Below are 25,425 nucleotides of genomic sequence, written 5' to 3'. Positions count from 1 at the left end.
ATGTTTTAGCTAAATCTTACATATCTATTATTGCTGCGGAGTGAATAAACACATTTTTAGTTAGGTATTTTATTAATCACACAGGTTTCATGAGAAAGTCAGCCAGCGGAACGTAGCCTTCGTAAACGTATTTGGCTATGTCTACCCTGTTGTGGATAAAGACGTAATCTGTTGTATATCATGGAGTTCCTACTTATATAATTGGGATCCCCCAACGTAATACAGTAGACAACTTAGTAACGGTACGTGACAATGAAATAGACTAACATTATCTCTTGCAGAAGCTTGAAAAGGGGTATTAATATATATATATATGCCCATATATGATGCCCAAAATAACTATTCCACGCGAAAGAAGTCGCGGGCACGGCTAGTACATTAATAAATAAATAACTATTATTTCTACGAATATTTGTAGACATTCTTGATTCTCGCTGATGTGACTGTAAAGGGTATCATCCTAAATAATAAATTTATAGGGTTTACACACCACACGTCAAAGCTGTGACGCACGCATTGCGCGGAACAAGTTATAAACTTAGAGCGATCAGTAATTTTATCGTCGACTTAAAAACTAAAAGGATAAATTGTATTATGCCGCGCGGTTCCCGGCACGGATACAAAGAAGAATTGGAATACTCCATCTCTTACGTGGATATGAGGTAAGGATGTCGTAAAAGGCGACTAAGGGATAGCCTTATAAACTTGGGATTCTTTTTTGTGGCGATGGGCTAGCAATCTGTCGCTATTTGAATCTCATTTCCATTCTATCAGTCTTAAGGGATATAGACGTGATTATATGGAGCTTCATTCCTGTGGGAATTTCCAGGAATAAAGTAGCTCATGTTTCTTTTGAAGGTTTTGAATGTGCGAAATGTCGAATGTCATCTTTACGATTCATTACAAACACGAACGCAAACATATTTACTCTTTATTACTAAGGATTTATTAGTTGGTAAGTACTTCCATATTTGTCTTGTACACAGGAACAGTTTGATAAGGAAGTGCTGTTATGTAAAAGAAGATTATCTCTTTCAAAATTTGTAATTCTAAAAATAATCGCTGCCGCTCCCGCTTGTGGCTTGACCACGACCGAACTAGCGCACGTATTCAAGGGCTGAAAGTGTCGGACATCACTCGCATACGTCGCCAAATCGCGACCGCCGGCCACCGTGCGGCTTTTTGAACTCCGAACGTTCACCTTTTCTGTCCATAGACAATCAAAAAAAAAAATACCCGGCAAAAAAATTCAACGCATACAGCCAAGTGAATTTTTGATGATAAAAAACTCTGGTGTGATAAAATAGGTGATTGTTTTCAAACTTTAAGTGCGCCGTTTAAAGTCTGTGTCGTGCCATTATTTCACGGTCGGGGGGAGAAAGATGGCTTGCTAATAGGAATAATTAATTTTTAAGTGAATTCTGCCGCTCGGGACGAAAAGATTTAAAAGTTTTATGAAGAATCGTGAAATTAAAACATAAAGTATTGTTCATTTTGACGTTATAACTTGGGTTTATTTTTTACTTGCTACTTTATCTTTGGGAATAATAAGCAGTAGACGTAATTTTTTTTCTCTTTTTTTACTTACACGGGGTAGACAGAGCCAACAGTCTCGAAAAGACTGAAAGGCCACTTTCAGCTGTATGGCTAACGATGGAATTGATATTCAAATAGAAACAGGTTGTTAACCCATCGCCTAAAAGAAAAATCCCAAGTTTATAAGCCTATCCCCTAGTCGCCTTTTACGACGAAAGAGAGGTAGTGAGAGTAGTATCCTTTTTAAAGTGCTGGGAAACACATTTTTCATAAATCTTTCTTTCATTATTAGATAAGTTATGTGACTCATGGCTCTATCTATGCCAAAGGGAATAAAGACGTATTACGCGTATGTTTAACCAAAGACTTTTTCACTAAAGTCTCAAAAGAAACGTATGTGTATTATATCATTCTTCACCAGTGAAAATATAAAACAAATCATCTATCAGTATTCCAGTCTATGAAAACCAATTTTCAAGCCGCTACAGCGATGTTAAACTCAATTAATTGAATTTACACTTCGCTCAAAAGCCCCAGAGAGTTATGAATTGAAATAATTAGTGCACTAGACATTTTAGTATGACAACATAGGCGTTTGTGTTTAACTGGAGTACCCCGCGGTTTCGCTTGCGTGAATTGAAAATCTCGTTAATTTTTGTTCCCGTGGGAATTTTGGCACCGCTAGCTATATAAGGAACTTTCATGATAAATTTGGTGGTGCCGTGTGGTACCAATACAAAAGAGAACAGGACCACTCCATCTCTTTCCCATGGATGTCGTAAAAGGCGATTAAGGGATGGGCTTATAAACGTTGGATACTATTTTTTTTGCGATTGGCTAGCAACCTGTTACTATTTTAATCTCAATTCTATCATTAAGCCAAACAGTTAAACTTGGCCTAGAACAGAAACTGGCTGTATCTTCCCCGCAAGGGATAGACGCGACTATATGTATGTCATGATAAAACTGAAAGGCTTTGGTTGTAAGTTCTCTGTTGTTCTGTTACACATTTTATTAGTAACACAAGAGTTTTATATAATAACATACTTACCTAAACTTAAGCTATAAACAATTTTAAAAATGAAAAAAGATCAGAATGAAAATAGTAATTTTGGTGACCTGATTTTACAAACAAGTGACTCCAATCGAATGTGTGAAAAGTGCTATTTAAGTGCGTAAACTATAATTATCCAGAACCATTCGGTGTATGAATGATGGATTCAAAATGGACGACAGCGAGAAGGTCAGTAATAATGATAATTAACTCTTCGTTAATATTGTTTTGATGTTGAAACTAATCATAAGTTTTGTGGCTACAAGGCAAAAACTGAACTCTTTTTTAACATGTTCGTCTGTATGACGTAGTTATTTTATTTGGAGACTTAAAAGCCTTTAAGTTACAGTAGGGTACGGTTGGGTAGTACCTTACTTCTTAAGAGGGGACCTCTGTGTGTAACCTCGTGGAGTGACATGTTTTGTCACGAAACGGCTCCCGTTTGAATTCCCCAACTTTGCAGGGGAACCTAACCCGTATTAGATCGTGGTAACATCACTATGTTTTCTCATATCGTTAGAGCATAGGTTAACTATAAAACCTATGTACCTACATAACTCCTCACAATAATGGTCATGACAGGATTTGAACCCGTGTTCCTTTATATTGATACGCATTTTGAGTCTGTTACCAAAGAAGACCACGATGAGAGAACAGACAGTAGCTAAATTCGGCTGTTTGTGTGGCACAAATATTGAGTTGGCTTTCAGTATTTGCATGGCACCCGATGACGTTGTTCAACCTTTACTTGTTTGTTTTGGACATTCGCTTATTTAATTATTTCGGGTAACTCTGCCGTAACGTTGGCAAAATAACGTTATCAACTTTATCGCTGACTAACTCAGTTAATTTTATTACTGAATCGCGTTGTGTGTACGTTTTTGGATTAATTTACTTAGTTATTAAGTTGTGTTGATTTTTGATTACTTAAACCGGTTTTTTTTACAATATGTTACAAAAATTAACAAACATAAGAACAGATTATAATCACGTCCATATCCCTTACGAGGAAGACAGAGCCAACAGTCTTGAAAGACTAATAGGCCACGTTCAGCTGTTGGGCTTAATAATAGAACAGATATAAAAATAGTGACAGGTTTCTAGTCCATCACCTAATAGAATAACCCCATGTTTATAAGCCTATCTCTTAGTCGCCTACTAATATATAGCTTTAGGGCTGCTCTGAATTAAAAACTATTTAGTTTATAAACATCTTCCCAATTAAGGTTAATTCTTGTCATAATTACCGAGCGAATATTTTCTTCTTTTACCACTTTTGATATAGAAGTTTTATCTTATTTCCACCAAGAATTGAAATTAAAATCTTTGATGTGAAGACCAAAGACGCCATATTCATTATTATAGTCACCACTAGTACCTATATGTCTTGTGAAATCCACTCTGATATAAAATGAATGAATCAATTACCTCCAACACCCAGTGCGAGGGCGCAGCCACCCATTACAAGTCAATCAAGAAGTCATCCACATACGTAACCTATTGCTTGATTGCAAAGCGCAGGTTTTATTCATTTTCAACTGGTGTTATAGTCTTCTTTTATTTAGACGTTCCGTTTGTGTGCGAATGGGAAGTTTGTCAGATAATTTTAGCTAGTTATAAGAGTTTAACTTATCATATAAGATCTATCATTAGGTGATAATAACCGGAAGACATATCCATTATTGCATGTCACCTTTCAGGTGATGTAAATATAATAACTTTTGGGAATTGATAATGTTTATATGATTATGATGATCAGTTAATTCATTACTCTAAATTTAAATCAATTATTTTTTCTTTTTAAAATAAAATGTTCTGTTTATGTTTTGGTACAATGGCAAATCTAATCGTTTCTTTTATAAAACCTTTTACGTATAATCCGTTTTACAAAGACTTTCTCTCTCCTTTTTTTTAAGCCGCTTATAAACTTTGTCATTGTTTTGAGAAGAAAATAAAAACTTTATATAAACCTTTTTTACCTTTTTGAAAAGTTTAGCTTTATTCAGTGAACTTTTTGTTGCAAAAATCTTCAAATATAAAAACTCATTTAATGCATTAATGAAAACTTATTTCATAAGATGAAAAATAGCCCGATAAGAAATTTTACCCGGAACCAGGTGCATTATTCATTCTTTATTTTGACTGCACTGCACTACTAAATTTCGCCAAGTTTATGTGAAAATGAAAAAAGTAAATGGTCTCGGCTTGGTACGGGTTCGCATTTATACGTGCATCAAAATCCGTGGTGAAGTTTTAATGATCTAAGCATACATACATACGGACATTTAATTCAATTCAATTCAAAATCTTTACTGCATATCGTAAACTACATCAGTTGAATTAGAGCTACTGCTTATACTCGTAAATAGGTACAATATGAACAATGTTGAGCATCGCAATTTAAAACTATATGGAATGGTGGAGATTAATTAACACGGGAAGCGACTTTACTTTCTATAAACTGATAACTATTTATTTACAAATAAACATTTCATAGAACTCTCAGTTCGACGCACTAACCATAGAGTTGTTAATTAATAGAGCCAGTCACCCGAAATTTAGCGCGCCGATGGATTTGTATACAATTTAAATTTGTTATTAACCTTTCATCCAATCAATACAAGTATTACCTCTAAAATACCAATGACTTTTATCTTAATTACGTTTTCAGTTTTATTGCTAACCGATAGCGTTTCCGAACGATTGATAGCTTTTATAAATAGTTGACTTTAAATAACAACCACCCTACCGATAGTAACACTAGCAACTTCGATCAATCTTCCTCCTGGCTTCAGTATCGGTTGCATCCTCATCTCTTTACGGAGGAGCCCGGGGTATGCCTTTGACCATGGATCCTAGATTTGGTGAGTCGAGTTTTTACACGAAGCGACTCCCATCCATCATCCGCAAAACTTTGCAAGTACACCTAACCCGTATTGGATCCATGGTTACACATCAAACTGCCTGAATATGCAGGTTTCCTCACGATGTTTTACCTTACCGTAAGAGCATCGGTTAGTATTCAAAATAATGTACATAACTTTGAATATATATATATATATACCTCGGGCTTCTCTCCAGAAAAGTGAGGTCCCAATCGGGTCTTTTGCCAGGTGGATGAAATAATTATAATAATCAACTCTATCTCAAATGTGCGAATAATTGGGGTTCAAATCCAACTAATTTGCTGTCAATTGTTCATTTTGCGTCATGCACGTGACGCATGACGCCATTACAGATTAATTCTATTTCGCGTACCTACGTGAATAATTTAAACTAGATTTAACAAGATAATAGATCTCATGAATATTATGGATAATTTCCGACATTGTTATATGAATTAATGAACGTTTACATACAGAGAATCATACGCATACATAAAAGCTATGCTTGGTGGTCGAATCTGTAAGGTGCCCATTTAAAAAGTGTGTGGCGCAAAATGGCACAGGTTCGAATCCCACCCGGCCATGACCAATGACTATTTTCGAAGTTACGTATATTAGTTTGAATACTAACCGATGCTTTTACGGTGAGGGAAAACATCGTCAGGAAACCTGCACATTCAGGCAATTGGATGTATGCCCATTATCGATCCAATGTGGGTTAGGCTTACCTGCAAAGGTTGCGGAGGTCAGACGGGAGTCACTTTGTGTACTTGGCTATGGATTCTGGATTTAGTGCGTCAAGTTTTTATGACTCCCGTCTGACCTCCGCAACTTTTGCAGGGGAACCTAACCCTTATTGGATTCCAGTGGAGATAATTCCAAGATTGCATTCATTATTGATGTGTGGAAAGAGATGAGAGATTCTTTGTTTTATACTTTGACTATAAACAGTTACCCGCATTTTATCAAATCATATAATAGCGATTCAGTAAAAAAGAGCATTGCCAAGTCAAAGTGAATTCTTTCTACCCCGCAAGGGCTATAGACGTGAGTATATGTATGTATGTATTTCTCAACTATCAGCATCAACGTATCTTGATCAAATTAAGGACGTCCTGGTAAAGGATCAGGTCAAAAGTACCCGAAACCGCCGACCTTGCATGAAGAGAGTTATGAATGTGGAAGAAGAGGAAGTGTGCAGAGATCGTGGCAAGTGGAAAGAGGTAGTCTCTCCCTACCCCTCCGGAAGTGAGGCGTGATTTTATGTATGTATGTATGTATCAGCATCAAACACAAGAGATTAACTTTAAAAGCTGCCGTAAACTTTATTTCCTCAAAGTTTTAATCAAACAGTCCACCTTTTGTTTATATCCTGTCATAAAAGTGTTTTAAGTATGTGGGACATATAATTTAACTTTAACACAATACATCACATCTTTTTACGGGATAGACCGCAGTGCCGTGTGGTTTCCGGCACTCTAGAATAGACACACACCATATCTATCCAATGGAGTTCGTAAAAAGTGACTAAGGGATAAGTTTATAAACTTGGGATTCCTCTTGTAGACCTGTCACTATTTGAATCTCAATTCCATCATTAAGCCAAACAGCTGAACGTGGCCTTTCAGTCGTTCCGAGACTGTCGGCTCTGTATCCTATGGATGTCGTAAAAGGCGACTATGAAATGGGCTTATAAACTTGGGATTCTTCTTTTAGGCGACAAGCTAGCAACCTGTCACTATATGAATCTCAATTCTGTCATTAAACCAAGCGGCTGAGCGTGGCTTATCGGTCTTTTTAAGACTGTTGGCTCTGCCTACCCCGCAAGGGATATGGATGTATGTATGTATGGTTCTAAAGTGTTCCTTTTCTAAAGAACCGAGGACGACTAAACGATAAATACGTGATATGTAAGTGTGGCGTGTGTTAAGTCTGTACTATCGTAAAAACTAGAAAGGTTACCGGCGTAGTGTGCTGTAAAAGATTTTTACAACCGGCCGTAACTAGGTTTGATTCCGAGATCTCGTTTTGGCTGGATTGAAAGAGCTTGAAAAATCACTTTGCTTTTTACTCCGTTGCTTAAAGATGGGTGTGATGACTGATTGTGTTTTTAAACTTTTTACATATATACATACACAAAAACACACGCTTGCACACACACGCGCGCGCGATCATATTAAACATTACACATATTAGCAGGGGTAAGGTGGGGTAGGCAGAGAATACTTTTTCCCGCTTGCCACGATCCCTGCATACTTCTTTCTCTTGATACACATTCATAACTCACTTCATGGAAACTCGGCGGTTCCGTGTAAGTACATACATACATATGGTCACGTCTATATCCCTTGCGGGGTAGACAGAGCCAACAGTCTTGAAAAAACTGAATGGCCACGTTCAGCTATTTGGCTTAATGATAGAATTGAGATTCAAATAGTGACGGGTTTCTAGGCCATCGCCTTAAAAAAGAATCCCAAGTTTGTAAGCCTATCTCTTAGTCGCCTTTTACGACATCCATGGGAAAGAGATGGAGTGGTCCTATTCTTTTTTTACCACACGTCGCCTCACAGACAACATTAACCTGACAGTAGCCATGAAGTCTAAATTTGATCGTGACGTTATGTTCAAATTAAATTCCTATCAATCGAGACATGAACGTCAATGACTGACGGCCTCTGTGGCTCAGCGGCAGTACGCTTTTCTGTGACACCGGAGGTCCCGGGTTCGAATCCCAGCCAGGGCATGATGAGAAAAGAACTCTCTCTGATTGGCCTGGGTCTTGTTTATCTATATAAGTATTTATTATAAAACTATAGTATCGTTGAGTTAGTATCTCGTAACACAAGTCTCGAACCTACTTCGAGGCTAACTCAATATGTGTATTTTGTCCTGTATATATTTATATTTTTGAAGATAATGATGATAAGATTCAGATTTCAAAGTAAAACGGGCTGAATACGCAAATTCATCTAAAAATAAACCTTAAGTGATGTCTTTATAACAGAAATTGCTAAATCAAATTCCCATCACGCGATTACCGGAGCCCGCGGATTTCAGGTTAAATTGCTGTCTTTTTTATCGTTTTTAAGGGTTCGAGGTACAAGATAAAGCGTTTTTTAAAAAAGATATATATAGATATAAAAAAAACACTCGTGTGGTAAAACCAACAATAAACAAATATAATTTTAACTGAAAAGTTTGAAATATGATAAAAATCAATTAGGTACTCGTTAAAAAATATTAATATGTTTTAAATATTTTTTAATGTATGTGGATATATTGACGATAGAATCTATACTATACTAATATTATAAAGCTGAAGAGTTTGTTTGTTTGAACGCGCTTATCTCAGGAACTATTGGTTCGAATTGAAAAATTATTTTTGCGTTGAATAGACCATTTATCGAAGAAGGCTTATATAACATCACGCTGCAACTTTTAGGAGCGAAGAAATAATGAAAAATGTGAAAAAAATACAGGGTAAATTCGCGTCTACGCGGATGAAGTCGCGGGCACAGCTAGTAGGCTATAAGTTAACTCAGCGTCACCTGCTTACCTTTTCTCTGAGTGAAGTTTTATACACGATTTACAGGTTACCTGGAAGAGGTACTCTATAGGTAGTATTGAATACCAAATTAAATAGAAATTTCATTGAAAACCGCTCATCGTCATTAACTTACACCATTCACCTCCATCACAAACAAAATCACTTCACGTTCAGCTTTTGCCAAAAACACCAGGTAAATGGCTAAATAGGTTCCATACTGGGGACTCCGGTCTTTGTCAGAATGTTGGCTACCCCATAACGGATAGGGAAGTTATTATATTTATGACTACCAGGTAAATGGCTAAATAAGTTCCATACTGGGGACTCCGGTCTTTGCCAGAATGTTGGCTCTGTCTACCCCGTAACAGATAGGGAGGTTATTATATGTATGACTACCAGAGAGAATATGTGTACTTATATAAATTGAGAGGTAATATATAAACTGTACCTAGATAATTAAGACCTATTGTTTACCCAAGTGGTCATCAAAAAAAGCGGGGTAGACAGAGCCAACAGTTTCGGAAGACTGAAAGGCAACGTTCAGCTGTACGGCTTCATGATAGACTTGAGATTCAAATAGTGACATGTAGCCCATCGCGTACAAGAGGAATCCCAAGTTAATAAGTCATTCCCTTAGTCGCCTTTTACGGCATACATTGCAAAAATATGGAGTGGTTCTATACTAAAGCAAAACCTTAGCAATTTTGTTTCTTTATTTGAAATTATCAGTCTCGATGTATTCTGTGTAGGTACAAAAATCTATACTAGGTAATATTATAAAGCTGAAGAGTTTGTTTGTTTGAACGCGCTAATCTCAGGAACTACTGGTTCGAATAGAAAAATTCTTTTTGCGTTGAATATACCTTTTATCGGGGAAGGCTTTAGGCTATATAACATCACGCTGCAACTATAAGGAGCAAAGAAATAATGGAAAATGTAAAAAAAAAAAACGGGGTAAATGATTCATACTTGAGGGCTTTAAAGATGCCCAAAATAACTATTCCACGCGGACGAAGTTGAGGGTACAGCTAGTTAGTAAAATAAATAAAGTGTAGGATACCACACGGCAGAAAAAAGATACTTTTTAAGCTCGGAAATATCTCAGAAAATGCTCAAATATAGCTTCCCTTTTACGCGTGCGGTTTTCAGAGTTAAGAGCTTATTCACACAGGTTCGAATAGAAAAATTCTTTTTGCGTTGAATATACCTTTTATCGGGGAAGGCTTTAGGCTATATAACATCACGCTGCAACTATAAGGAGCAAAGAAATAATGGAAAATGTAAAAAAAAAAAACGGGGTAAATGATTCATACTTGAGGGCTTTAAAGATGCCCAAAATAACTATTCCACGCGGACGAAGTTGAGGGTACAGCTAGTTAGTAAAATAAATAAAGTGTAGGATACCACACGGCAGAAAAAAGATACTTTTTAAGCTCGGAAATATCTCAGAAAATGCTCAAATATAGCTTCCCTTTTACGCGTGCGGTTTTCAGAGTCAAGAGCTTATTCACAGGCGCAAAGGCAATTTGTAAGATCCGATTACGGGACAGGCTTTTATTCTCGCTGCAAGAATTGCGCGGCTTTTACGACGTTACACGTTGTTTAAGTTATGTATACTATGATATTATATCTTTTATTAAATCTTTAAATGCATGCATGCCTATGGTATCGTCCATATACCCTGCGGAGTAGACGGTAGCGGCTTCAATGATGCCTAAAAATAACTATGCCACGCGGACGAAGTCACGGGCACAGCGGCTAGGGTACCATATTTTAGCGATGCCTACATAGTGATAAGAACAATGTACTTGTTATTTTGCGATAAAACGTCAAAATGTAACGAAACAAAATTGGCATTTGATTTCCTTTGTCCAACAATTCCTATTTACTTTGATGTTGAATCACAGAATTTTGTATTCGAACGATCCTCTTGCGTTCTCTCATTTGGATGTAATTCAAATAAATGGATTTGACAAAGAGATAAGTGTTAGCTGAGGACGCCCAAAACCAGAGAGAAATATATGAAATTAGGGTCTAAGGGTAAACATACGCACATATAATCACGTCCATAACCATTGCGGGGTAGACAGAGTCTTCAAAAGATACAGCTGTATAGCTTCATGATCTAATTGAGATTTTAATGGTGACAGGGAGATAGCTCATCGCATAAATACAAGAATTATCCCAAGTTATATAACAAATTGTCGTGTGACAATGTTCGTCCCCGTACTCCTCCGAAAACGGCTTGACCGATTCTCATTAAATTATGTGAGCATATTGAGTAGGTCTGAGAATCGGCCAACATCTATTTTTCATACCCCTTAGTGATGAGGGTTGTCCACCCATAACATTTTATTAACTAGAAATTACTTAAAAATTATTTATATGGTTATACAACGTTTGCCGGGACAGCTAGTATGTGTATATATATATATATTAGCTTTTTCCTTAGTCTAACTTAAACTATCGCTGTTTCGCTTTTTATTAAGCCATAAAACGGGACAGCGATATTAGCGCGATGAAAATGGCGTCTACTCTTACCATAAAGAACACAAACCACTGGTTAATCTACGAAAACTAACTATTTGTCCATGCCAGTATTAGAACCTAAGACCTTCAATTAGTATGCCGGCATTGCAACCACTAAGCTTTGGTCGTTGGAAATCAATTTCGTGTGCTATTCTAAATCAATGGTTGCATCAAAATCAAAGCGCTTTGATGCCGCGTAGTGATGTGGTTGGGTAATGACGATATTACAATTAATTTCCGTTCTCGTTCGCATACTGTGTTATAGACACAATTCCAACTAATATTACAAACTAGCTGTGCCCGCGACTTCGTCCGCGTGGAATGGTTATTCTGGGCATCATTGAAGTAGGTACTCAAGGATGAATAATTTACCCCGATTTTCTTCACATTCTCAATTATTTCTTCGCTCCTAATAGTTGATGTCATATAGTCTTAAGCCTTCCTTCATAAATGGTCTATTCAACACAAAAAGATTTTTTCAATTCGAACCAGTAGTTCCTGAGATTCAAACAAACAAACAAACAAACTCTTCTGCTTTATAATATTAGTATAAATAACAAAGTGAGTTTATATGTTTGTTTGTTACCTCTCCACGGGTTATCTAGTAATTTAATCTTCTGGAAATATCACGTATATATATATAATTGAGTCTGGAGAAGGGCATACTTTTCATATTCCGGTAAAAACTTTAGTTCTCTCGGGATAGAATTGAGATTCAGATAATAAAAAGGTTGCTAGCCTAAAGCTAGTCCCGGGTTCGAATCCCAATGAGAAATTATTTTTTTCTGATTTTCCTGGGTCTTGGACGTTTATCTATATGAGTATTTATTGGAAAATATACTATCGTAGAGTTAGTATCTCGTAACACAAGTCTCAAACTTACTTCGAGGCTAACTCAATCTGTGTAATTTGTCCCGTATCTATTTATTTATCGCCTTATATATAGAAGAATCCCCAGCCTATGTCCCTTGAGAGGTAGTTAATTTTTTTTAGACATACATACATATATTCATAAACGTGACCATATATATGTATGACATATGGTCACGTCTATATCCCTTGCGGGGAAGACAGAGCCAACAGTCTTGAAAAGACTGAATGGCCACGTTCAGCTATTTGGCTAAATGATAGAATTGAGATTCAAATAGTGACAGGTTGCTAGCCCATCGCCTAAAAAAGAATCCCAAGTTTGTAAGCCTATCCCTAAGTCACCTTTTACGACATCCATCGGAAAGAGATGGAGTGGTCCTATTCTTTTTTGTATTGGTGCCGGGAACCACACGGCACCAATACAAATACTACTACTTTTATTAGACTATTGACTTTATTCTGTCTGATGATAAGCAAGTCAAGGTCTAAAGTACCAAAGCTTAAAATAAATAGCTCAATTAAATTGGATGTAAAAGTTGGATGGTGGTGAATAAACCTGGATAACTTCTTCAGCAGGTGGTGGTCATGGGGAGCAGCACCACTTCGGACAAGACCATCAATACAAGCACCGACTCCGCAGCAACTGCCCTCACCTCTGTCACAGGTATCTTTATATAAATTCAAATTCAAATTCAAACTTTTATTTGCAAAATATGAGTACAACAAGGTCTTAAATATTATGTATACCAGATCTTCATATTTTTTTCGGGTGTTGCAAACATTTTTATGTATTAGTAGACATACAAACTTATACATAGAGGTACCTACTTAGTATCACATTATAATTTTAAATCTAATTAGAATTGTTTAAACCTAGTATTGCACAATTTATATTTATCTGTTAATAGGTGCTTATTTATTATTATTGTAAATATTTATAATGTTTTCAAGTTTACAATGTAAAAATATTATAATCCTACTACTTATTTATATATCCTTTGAAAGCAAACACAGATTACTTTATATATATATAAACATATAATCACATTGCCGTGTGGTTCCCGGCACCAGTACAAAAAGAATAGGACCACTCCATTTCTCTTTCCCATGGATGTCGTAAAAGGCGACTAAGGAATAGGCTTATAAACTTGAGATTCTTTTTTAGGCAATGGGCTAGCAACCTGTCACTATTTGAATCTCAATTCTAGCATTGAGCCAAATAGCTGAGTGTGGCCATTCAGTCTTTTCAAGACTGTTGGCTCTGTCTACCCCGCAAGGGATATAGACGTGACCATATGTATGTATGTATGTATATAATCACATATATTTTAAATATGGAGGGAAAGGTCGGAGTGGGAAGACCTAGGCGAACGTATCTTGATCAAATTAAGGACGTTCTGGTAAAGGGTCAGGTCAAAAGTACCTGAAACCGCCGAGCTTGCATGAAGAGAGTTATGAATGTGGATGAAGCGAAGGAAATATGCAGAGATCGCGGCAAGTGGAAAGAGGTAGTCTCTGCCTACCCCTCCGGGAAAGAGGCGTGATTTTATGTATGTATGTATGTATATTTTAAATAGACACAACAATTTACACCATAGTAATAATTGTTCTCAAGACACGATACGTCCGGCAGCTTGATGTAGAAAGCCCTGTCTGCGCCGTCGACCTGGCCGTGGTGCCCCCCTCCACAGATAAAGTGGTGGGGCGCGCAGTGGGGATGCAACTGCCAGCGCCACATTGTTACCAATGTGAAAATATAGATGGCGCCAATATTGCGATAGAATAATATTCAAATAGTGACAGGTTGCTAACCCATCGCCTAAAAAGGAATCCCAAGTTTGTAAGCCTATCCCTTAGTCGCCTCTTACGACATCTATGGGAAAGAGATGGAGTAGTCCTATTCTTTTTTGGATTGGTGCCGGGAACCACACGACACCAATCATTTTAAAAAGAGAAAATAGAGTAATTGTCACGATTTAAAGAAATACATTTAAAAAATCATTACAAAAAGAGACAAATCAATATTACTTATAATTGTCATGATTTCAAGAAATAAATTAAAAAAACAATCATTTCAAAAAGAGACAAATACTAATGCTAATAATTGTCATGATTTGAAGAAATCATTTCAAGAAGAGACAAAAGAGTATTACTAAAAACAATTTTTTAAAAAATCATAATTGATGGACTCATCTAGTTTAAATTTAATATTATTATATTTAATTTTTGCCGCCAACACCTTCTTAAAGAAAGCTCTTATAACGGGAACCTAATCTTCTTTGTCACAAAATATGTGATGATAGCCTTTGTGGCGCAGTGGTAGTGCGCTTGTCTGTGACTGTGATGATGAGAAACGAATTTTCTCTGATTGGACTGGGTCTTGGATGTTTATCTTTATTAGTTGTTATTATAAATTATAGTTGAGTTAGTATCTCGTAACGCAAGTCTCGAACTTACTTCGAGGCTAACTCTATCTGTGTAATCTGTCCCGTATATTTTTATTTATCTATTTATGTCCTAAACTTATTAACATCATCTTCTTCCTTCTGGCGGTCATCTCCTGGCCTGTCATTCAAGACTGTCGTCTCTGTCTACCCCGCAAGGGATATAGACGAGACTGTACATATGTACTAATGTATGTATCATATTTATCCAAACAGGAACAGATGACTCAATGGACGCCGAGCCTGAACCCCCAGAGCCGCCTCCCCCCCAACCGCCCAGCCTCATCGACTCTGAACCTTCCAACCCACCGAGCACAGCACCGCCACACTACCACAGAGCGCAGAACAGCTGCGACATTGACTCGCCAGCGTACACCAAGCCCCAGTCGGCCTCTGACGTCATAGAGTCCCCGAGACCAGGGCCTGCGAGGTTCATCTTTGATGTCCAGCTCCCTGATCCCAAGAAGGAGAAGCCGAGGAATAAAACACAGGTAATAGAAGTGATTATGTAGTTTAATTATTTTAAGGCTGTGTGGTTCCCGGCACCATTACAAAAAAGAATAGGACCACTCCATCTCTTTCCCACGGATGTCGTAAAAGGCGACTAAGGGATAGGCTTATAAACTTGGGATTCCTCTTTTAGGCGATTGGCTAGCAACCTGTCACTATTTGAATCTCAATTCTATCACTAAGCCAAACAGCTGAGCGTGGCCTATCAGTCTTTTCAAGACTGGTGGCTCTGTCTACCCCGCTCGGGATATAGACGTGATCATATGTATGTATGTATGTATTATTTTAAGGTTTGACATAACACAACTGGTCTGTTGAACGTTGAAAGAGGTCGGTGTAAGGAGGTAACAATACGAATATTTGCCACGTGGCTTGTGCGTGGATTTGCCAAGAATAAGAAAAGAACGTAGTTCTTTATAGTGTGTATGGTGAGTCCATCTTCTTCCACCTGGCTATAGACCTGGTTGCATCCTCACCACTCTGGAGAAATCCCGGGATTAGGCCTTGACCATGGATTGAGTGATTAGGTTTATACACGAAGCGGCTCTCATCTGAACTCCGCAACCTTTGCAGGCGAACCTAACCCGTATTGGATCATATGGTTGCACACCCAGTTGCCTGAATGTGCAGGTTTCCTCACGATGTTCTCCCTCACCGTGATGATGGCAAAGATATTTCACATCTTGCAGGTCCAGTCCAGCATAGCATCCACGTCGATCCAGATACCGTACGACTCCAAGATGGAGACGCCAAAGAGTCCAAAAGCCAATCAGATGAAGTACGAAACGCATTTCAAATTTGAGCCCGAGCCAGTTAAGAGGAGAGGGAGTGAGCCAAGGATGAAGAATAAACAGAAAATGGAGAAAGAGTATTATAAAGGTGAGGTGCCTTTGATTGATTGACTTATTAATTAATTGTGTGAGCTCAATGTGAATGATGTTTGTGTGGCTACCATCATACACACACATGATCACATTTTCACCACTTATGGGTTAGACAGAGCCAACTGTCTTGAAAATACTTGAGGGCCACGCTCAGCTGTATGGCTCAATGATGGAATTGAGATTCAAACAGTGATAGGTTGCTAGCCCATCGCCTAAAAGAAGAAGCCCAAGTTTATTAGCCTATACCTTTAGTCGCCTTTTCCGACATCTATTGGAAAGAGATGAAGTAGTCCTATTTTAAAGTGCCGGCACCATCATAATTATCATACCTTACAGAGAATCACAACAATGTATTCTCTCGTCCACATTTCGAAGTTCGGATAAATTGTGAAGTTGACATTATTGAAGAAAATGCTACAGTGCAGTTTGTTACCGCTTCTCCTGCACTGACGCTTTGGAAGCGGCATTAAACTTAGTTCTAGCTAATTTATTTGACGTCAACCAACGTTGTGAAAAAAGATATGACAATTATTAAGTGATGTTGAAATGTCCCATAATATATAATTTTGATGCTGATGATTTTCATATAACCACAGATGAAATGACGAAGCTAAGAAGGCAGCTGGAAGGAACAGAGGTGTTCACGACCAGCAGAAGAAGGTCCTCGGCTCACCAGCACTCTGTGCCGCCTCCGTCTTCCAGGAGACAGTCTACGGGTATATCCTGTGAAATTGCTATTTCTAATTTAAGCCCATGGAACAAGACGGTGTTTAAGTAGAAAGTCTTCTTAAATGCCTGGCTGAACTGAATAATATTATTCCACATTATGTCTTCGTTTTAAACATACATACATATAGTCACGACATCACGCCTATATCCCTTGCGGGGTAGACAGAGCCAACAGTCTTAAAAAGACTGAAAGGCCACGTTCAGCTGTTTGGCTTAATGATAGAATTGAGATTCAAATAGTGATAGGTTGCTAGCCCATCGCCTAAAAGAAGAATCCCAAGTTTATAAGCCAATCCCTTAGTCGCCTTTTACGACATCCATGGGAAAGAGATGGAGTGATCCAATTCTTTTCTGTATTGGTGCCGGGAACCACACGGCACAAGGAATGCCTCAACTGAATCTTCATTCCTCTAGCAGCGCAAGTCCACGTCACGGCGAATCCATTGGACTCCGCTGCGACGACCATACCGGCTGGCAGAACTACAATCGTGGTCCAGCAGCCTTCTCTCTCCCTGGACTACGGAGGCTGCTCCACGATCCTGGTGCGGGACGGCGAAGACGGCAGGAGAAGAAGCAGGGTCTGTTCAGACCACATACAGCAACTGCTGGATGTGACGAGCCAGTTCACGTCCGAAGACCTCCACGATTTTGACAAAAGGTCAGTTTGCAAACTTCTACTATAGTTAATCTTCTTTCTTTAACACAGCTTGTTCCTCCTGGCTTTAGTCTTGGTTGATCTGACAATGATGTAAAAAAACGGGTATACATTTTTTTTAAATTGATATGAGGCAATGTAATATTTATTATTTAGTTTAAAATATAAATTTTGTATGCCCAATGGCGGGACATAGTGTACATTTTCACAATAAAATGTCAACCTGTGATAACGTATGTTCACAAAATAAACGATTTGATTTGATTTGCATCCTCACCACTCTGGAGAGGAGCTGAGGTAATGCTTTTGACCACGGATCCTGGATTGGACGAGTCAAGATTTTACACGAAGCGACTCCCATCTGACCTCCGCAACCTTTGCAAGTAAACCTAACCCGTATTGATTCGATCATGGTTACACATCCAGTTGCCAAATTGTACAGGTTTTTCTCACTGTTAGTATTCTAACTAATGTACATAACTTCGAAAATAGTCATTAGTACATGGCCGAGGTGGGATTTGAACCTGTGCCTCTCTGCGCATCACGCGTTTTAACCGGGCACCTTACCGATCCGAAAACCGACGCTCATTATTTTTTCTAAAACAATTCTAACCCTTCTTTTATCTTTTGCACAAAAACATAAGGACTAGGTTGACTTAATTCTTTGAACTTTCAGTGATATTTTACGAACGAATTCGCGGGCAACAGCTAGTTCTAAAAATAAAAGAAACCTTAACAAACTCCGTTTTAATCCGAACAAACGAAGAAGGTTAATTAAATCTAATTAATGGACGAAAAGCGGGAAAGAGAAATAAAAATGGTGGAAAATGAATTCGACAATTAACGCGCAATAAAATTGTGTTGTTTGTTATTTATAGCTGTGCCCGTGACGTCGTCCGCGTGGAATAGTTATTGTGGGCATCATTGAAGCCCTCAAGGATGAATAATACTCACCGTTTTCTTCACATTTTCCATTATTTCTTTGCTCCTTATACATATTACGTTGCAGCGTGATGTTATATAGCCTAAAGCCTTCCTCGATAAATGGTCTATTCAACACAAAAAAAAAATTTGAATTCGAACCAGTAGCTCCTGAGATTAGCGCGTTCAAACAGATAAACAAACAAACAAACTTTATAATATTAGTAGCTATAGATGATTTTTCTTTCTTTTTTTTTGGCTAAACGTTTTCAACCCGAATTAAAAAAGTAAAATTAATAACTTTTTTTATAAAAATCCAAGATATTGGACGAGCGTCCTGAATTTTTTACACACGCACATACTGTCACATCTAACCCTTGCGGCATGAACACAACCAACAGTCACAAAAAGTCTGAAAGGCCTCGTTTAGCCGGATGGTTAAATTACGACATACAATACAAATAATCACGTCTATAACCCTTGCGGGGTAGACAGAGCCAACAATTTTGAAAAGACTGAAAGGTCACGTTCAGCTTTATGACTTTATGATGGAATTGAGATTCAAATAGTGACAGGCCTGCAAAAGGAATGTCGTAAAAGGCAACTAAGGTATAGGATATGATACACTTGGGATTCTTTTTAGGCGATGGGCTAGCAACCTGTCACTATTTGAATCTCAATTCTATCATCAAGCCAAACAGCTGAAAGAGGCCTTTCAGTATTTACAAGACTGTTGGCTCTGTCTACCCCGCTAGGGATATAGACGCGACCATATGTATGTTGAACACAGAGGGACTAGGAGCTCTCCTAATCATTTCAGTATTTTCATTTTATGTAAGTATTTAATTCACACATCTCCCCTACTTTTACCCTATTCACCCTCGAATTTACGTTCGTCCGTAAATTAGAAAAGAAATGAGCAATAACATTACTTTATTTGTCAATGTCGCCTTGATTTCTTGCGTTTATTGCGCAAGATATTTTTCCAGGAAATGTGTTCCAGGCGGCAAATACAATTATTCCCCCAAATTTCATTCGCCCGAATGCTTCCTTTTTAACCGACTTGTTGCAAAAGGTTGTATGAGTTTCGCACAAAAATTGTGAATCAAAAATGTGGATAGACAGAGTCAACAGTCTTGAAAAGACTGAAAGGCCACGTTCAGCTGTTTGGCTTTACGATAGAATTGAGATTCAAATAGTGACAGGTTGCTAGCCCATCGCCTAAAAGAAGAATTCCAAGTTTACAAGCCAATCCCTTAGTCGCCTTTTACGACATTCATTGGAAAGAGATGGAGTAGTCCTATTCTGAATACTTATACAGATTTTATTCGCCGTATGTAGGTACACTGATTAGCATTTTGCAATTAAACTAACTAATATTACAATACTCCTCTTTGCGGCTGGTGGGCTAAAAAGCTGTGATATGTCAGAGATTTGGGTCAGATAGGAAATTAAAAGATCTGATTATATCACAAAAAAGTTCGTATTAATCAACTTCTCGTCCGCGATAAAGATTAGCCCTGATTTGTCGTAGATTTTACTTAGTTGCAAAAAGAGGATTATGCCTTCAAAGGACATTTAAATCATAACGTGACGGCCTCTGTGGCGCAGCGGTTGTACACACCGGAGGTCCCGGGTTCGAATCCCGGCCAGGGATTGGCCTGGGTCATGGATGTTTATCTATTTGTCTAAATACTTATGTATTTAATACAAAATATAGTATCGTTGAGTTAGTATCTCGTAACACAAGTCTCGAACTTACTTCGAGGCTAACTCAATCCGTGTAATTTGTCCCGTATAAAAAAAACACCTAAATTCCCGTAGAATTAGCAAAAAACCTGTATTATTTTATAGATGGCGCTAAATTAGCGCGGTTAAAAGCTAGCTATTTATATATCATATTATTTTATTAAGATAACTAGATACGTATAAAATGGTTTATAGAACAATTACCAAAGTAAACCTCCAAATAAGATTTATCTTTAGTAATTCTGATAACTTGGAAACTTTCAGAACAATGAGTTTATCTGGGAATGAACTTCATCTATTTAAGTTGAGACATTAAATTATTAATGGCAAGTAATTTAGTCGTAAACAATTAAGCCGTGCAATTCCAACTGATATTATAAATGTGAAAGTTAGTGAGTAGAAAAAGGAATAGGACATACATAAAATCACGCCTCTTTCCCGGAGGGGTAGGCAGAGACTACCTCTTTCCACTTGCCACGATCTCTGCACACTTCCTTCGCTTCATCCACATTATTAACTCTCTTCATGCAAGCTTGGCGGAATAGGACCACTCCATATTTTCCCATGGATGTCATAAAAGGCGACTAAGGGGAGAGCTATAAACATGGGATTCTTCTTATAGGTGATGACCTTGAAATCCATCATTATTTGAATCTCAATTCCAATTCCGTGAAGCCATAATGAACGTGGCCTTTCAGTGTTGTCAAGGCTGTTGGCCCTGTCTACCCCTCACGGGATATAAACGTGACTCTTCTTCCTCCTGGCTTTAGTCCCGGTTGCATCCTCATCGCTCTGGAGAGGAGCCCGGGGTATGCCTTTGACCATGGATCCTGGATTGGGTGAGTCAGGTTTTCACACATTGCGAGTCCCATCTGACCTCCGCAACCTTAGCAGGTAAACCTAACCCGTATTGGATCAATCAGGGTTACAAATGCAGTTTCCTGAATTAGCAGGTTTCCTCACGATGTTTTCCCTCACCGTTAGAGCATCGGTTTGTATTCAAACTAATGTACATAACTTCGAAAATATTCATTGGTACATGGCCGAGACGGAATTCGAACCTGCGCCTTTTAACCGGGCACTTTACCGACTCGACCATCGACGCGTGGCTTATGTCAGTATTTATAGGAAGAAGTGCGTAGTAACAATGTTACAGCTCTGACTTGTATTATAAATATATAAATAAATAAATATATACGGGACATTGAGTTAGCCTCGAAGTAAGTTTGAGACTTGTGTTACGAGATACTAACTCAACGATACTATATTTTATAATAAATACATATATAGATAAACATTCAAGACCCAGGCCAATCAGAGAAAGTTCGTTTCTCGTCACGCCCTGACCGGGATTCGAACCCGGGACCTCCGGTGTCACAGACAAGCGCACTACCGCTGCGCCACAGAGGCCGTGTATTGTTAAGATATAAAGATTATCAGCTCTATAGTAATGTTTCATTGGTATGTCTTCATTTGGAGAGCAAACAGGTTTACGTCCTAGTCTCAGACTATTTATTAATTAAACAATAAACACATGTTTGTGTGAACAAGGTAATTGGTATGGGGAGTTCCCCACAACGCAATTACGACACGTGTGGCCGCTAAAACTGCGTTTTACTCGAAAACAAACGAGGTTTTGTCGCGACTCTTAGTTTACAATAAACAACCTGACATTCAGAAAAGTGAATTCAGACAAATTATGCATGCATGCATGCATATGCAATATGCATGCATATAATCACGTCTATATCCCTTGCGGGGTAGACAGAGCCAACAGTCTTGAAAAGACTGATGAATGAATGGTTTCCGACCGTTCAGCTATTTATTTCATATTTATTAATAGAAAATCATTTATTTATCCACTGGTACTCGTGTCACAACGTTCGTTCCCATACTCCTCCGAAACGGCTTGACCGATTCTCATGAAATTTTATGAGCATATTGATTAGGTCTGAGAATCGGCCAACATCTATTTTTAATACACCTTAGTGATAAGGGTTGTCCACCCTTAATATTTTTTTTAACTAGAAGATACTAAAACATTATTTATATGGCAAAACAACGTTTGCTAATACAGCTAGTTGTTTACATAAAAATATGAGTAAAAATAACCTGCAAATGTTGCAGAGATTAATCGAGAGTCACAACGTGCATTATAAAATATTGGTAGTATCGTTGAGTTAGTATCTCGTGACACAAGTCTCGAACCTACTTCGAGGCTAACTCAATCTGTGTAATTTGTTCGGTATATATTTATTTATATATTCAAAAAACAAACATTTCATGGCCCAACAATTAAGCCATCATCACTCAAACTCAACTCAAGTATATTGCATGTCACTCTTTGACGTGTATTATGTTCATCTCAAATTTAGGCTCAGGTGTCTTAACAGAAGTATCTAATGAGATGTTGGTGTCTTATGAGACATAGTCTACATAAAAAATAATATGCCGTGTGGTTCTATTGATGCCGGGAACCACACGGCACACAAAAAATACTAATAATGAAACTAACTAACTAGCACGCAAGCAGAATAAATGCGTTGGAAATGAGAGCGTTAAGGAGTATGATGGGTGTGAAATTGAGTGACCGGATAAGGAACAGCGTGATAAGGGAATGTTGTGATGTGTAAGAAGATGTAGTTACGGGAATAGAAAAGGGTTTATTAAGATGGTTTGGTCATGTGGAGTGGATGAATGAAAGCAGGTTGACTAAGCAGATATACAAGGAGAGTGTGGAGGGAAAAGTCCTAGACGAACGTATCTTGATCAAATTATGGACGTCCTGGCAAAGGGTCAGGTAAAGAGTACCCGAAACCGCCGAGCGCATGAATGTGGATGAATCGAAGGAAGTATGCGGACATCGTGGCAAGTGGAAAGATGTAGTCTCTGCCTAGCCCTCCGGGAAAGAGACGTGATTGTATGTGTGTATGTATAAAACTATTATTGATCGTCACGTTAAACAAACTTCATTTGAACTCATGTACGTGTTTGTATGATCTGAACGCGCGCTATTGGAATCCGAATATTGGAAAAATGTCCGCTTCAGTTATCGTGTTATATTTATGGCATGTAATAAAAATTCTGTCTAATACAAGTGTTCAGTACTGTATGTAATTAAAACAGAAAATATGCTGCATGATTTAACGATTTGAATATTTTATTGTTCAGAATATGAAAAAAAATTAGGTTATAATAACCATCCAGTTAAAAGGTAATAACTGGATTTTTTAATAACAGACTTTTCAGGATATCTTAACCAGATTATGTGCCGTGTGGTTCCCGGCACCAATAGAAATAAAAATAGGACCACTCCATCTCTTTCCCATGGATGTCGTAGAAGGCGACTAAGGGACGGGCTTGTACACTTGGTATTCCTCGTTCAGGCGATGGGCTAGCAACCTGTCTCTATTTGAATCTCAATTCTATCATTGAGCCAATCAGCTGTGCCGTGGCCTATGATTCTATTGATGACTGTTGGCTCTGTCTACCCCGCGGGAGATATACATGTGATTATATGTTATGTTATGGAAAAAAGTAAGGTTCCTTACAAATGCCGCGTGGTTTCTGAAACTTTTACTCAATAAACTTGAAATTAATAAAAAATATACATAAAAAACAGATTAATATATTGTGCTTTTAGAAAAAAAAAACACCGTTTCGCCGTTTATTTAGTAATTAAAATGATTAATCGTTGTGTCAGCACAATATTTTAACGAATTCCTTCATTTCATAATCCCTTTTTGTTTCGTAATTACACCTGTAATTTTTTATAACTCCAGTCTTGTAACGATATAAAGTGGACGAATTAATGACCGTTAAATTACATTGAACTTTAATGTATAGAATAAACATAGTCTTGAAAAGACTTAACGTATCTTGATCAAATTAAGGACGTCCTGGCAAAGGGTCAGGTCAAGAGTACCCGAAACCGCCGAGCTTGCATGAAGAGAGTTATGAATGTTGATGAAGCGAAGGAAGTGTGCAGAGATATTGGAAAGAGGTAGTCTCTGCTTACCCCTCCGGGAAAGAGACGTGATTTTATGTATGTATGTATGTATGTTGAAAAGATTGTAAGAGCTGTATAGACATTCAGATAGTGACAGATTGCTAGAAAGAATTATTCCAAGTATATAAGCATTCCCTTGATTACCTTTCACAGATTGGATTTTTGGAGACGCGGGAAGAGAAGCAAACAAACAATATGATCTTTTCTTCACTATCAGAAGCAAGAAAGCTTGCAAGAGGAATTTGCTTCTTTTCCCTAAGTCCCCTTTTACGACTGCCATGATGGGATAGTTATACAGTAGTCTAGCGACCCGCCCCGGCTTCGTACGGGTAGCATTCCTAAGAAAACCTCCTTTCCAACATTTTAATCAGGATCATAATCCGTCAACAATTTTCCGAGATTAGCGTATAAGTGCATACATACAGACGGAAAAAATAATGAGACCTTCACTTTATAATATGTTATTCCAATGTGTAAGCTATATGTATATAAATACAAAATTTCACGAAAATTCGTTTAGTAGTTTCAGAAAGTTTTCGCGTGAAAGAATAACAGACACACATCCACACATCTTTACAAAATTTCGTTTTTAAATACTCTTCCTCTTGACTTGGTCCCGGGTGCATTCTCACCTTTCTAGAGAGGAGCACGGGGTATGCCTTTGACCATGAATCCTAGATTGGATGAGAGTCAGATTAGTATTTAAAAATACCAAGTATTCTAACTACTATATAATATAGTATAATGTAGCGGGAGCGATGATTCGGCTCGACCGCCACAAAGGGAAGATCTTCCGCCAGGCTAGGTGTGATGCCTGGGGAACCGCGCGACAGACGATGTTGTGTCGGAGGTTGTATATATAGCTCCAATCCGTGAAATCTTTGCTTGCGCGATTTAGGTTTTTTCGCTGTTTTTGACTGATAGCGTCGCGTGATTTTATTTTTTATTGCTGAAACGTGTGGCGTAGACATGCCGCCACACATAGTATTTGAGTATAATACCTACGTAATTTCAAGACATCAATTTTGGTACCTATAATTTCATGTGTGTCAGAATCGCGGGTGTACCTCACGGATTTCCCATCGCCTAAAAAAGAATCCCAA

At 38.0% G+C, this 25,425-nt stretch overlaps 1 protein-coding gene across 1 annotated transcript in view; it reads left to right on the top strand.

Moving 5' to 3' along the window:
- The window catches only part of LOC106140696 (uncharacterized), a 76,860-nt gene that overhangs the window by 32,924 nt on the left and 18,511 nt on the right, over positions 1-25,425 (top strand). The window contains exons 2-6 of the mRNA XM_060951360.1: positions 12,998-13,085; positions 15,082-15,356; positions 16,065-16,254; positions 16,856-16,975; positions 17,403-17,646. Of these exons, the coding sequence (XP_060807343.1) occupies positions 12,998-13,085; positions 15,082-15,356; positions 16,065-16,254; positions 16,856-16,975; positions 17,403-17,646 (917 nt within the window). The remainder of the gene's footprint in view (positions 1-12,997; positions 13,086-15,081; positions 15,357-16,064; positions 16,255-16,855; positions 16,976-17,402; positions 17,647-25,425) is intronic.

This window comes from Amyelois transitella, chromosome 24, assembly GCF_032362555.1.
Source record: "Amyelois transitella isolate CPQ chromosome 24, ilAmyTran1.1, whole genome shotgun sequence".
In the NCBI taxonomy this organism is placed as follows: domain Eukaryota; kingdom Metazoa; phylum Arthropoda; class Insecta; order Lepidoptera; family Pyralidae; genus Amyelois; species Amyelois transitella.
This window is presented reverse-complemented; position numbering and strand designations above follow the sequence as displayed.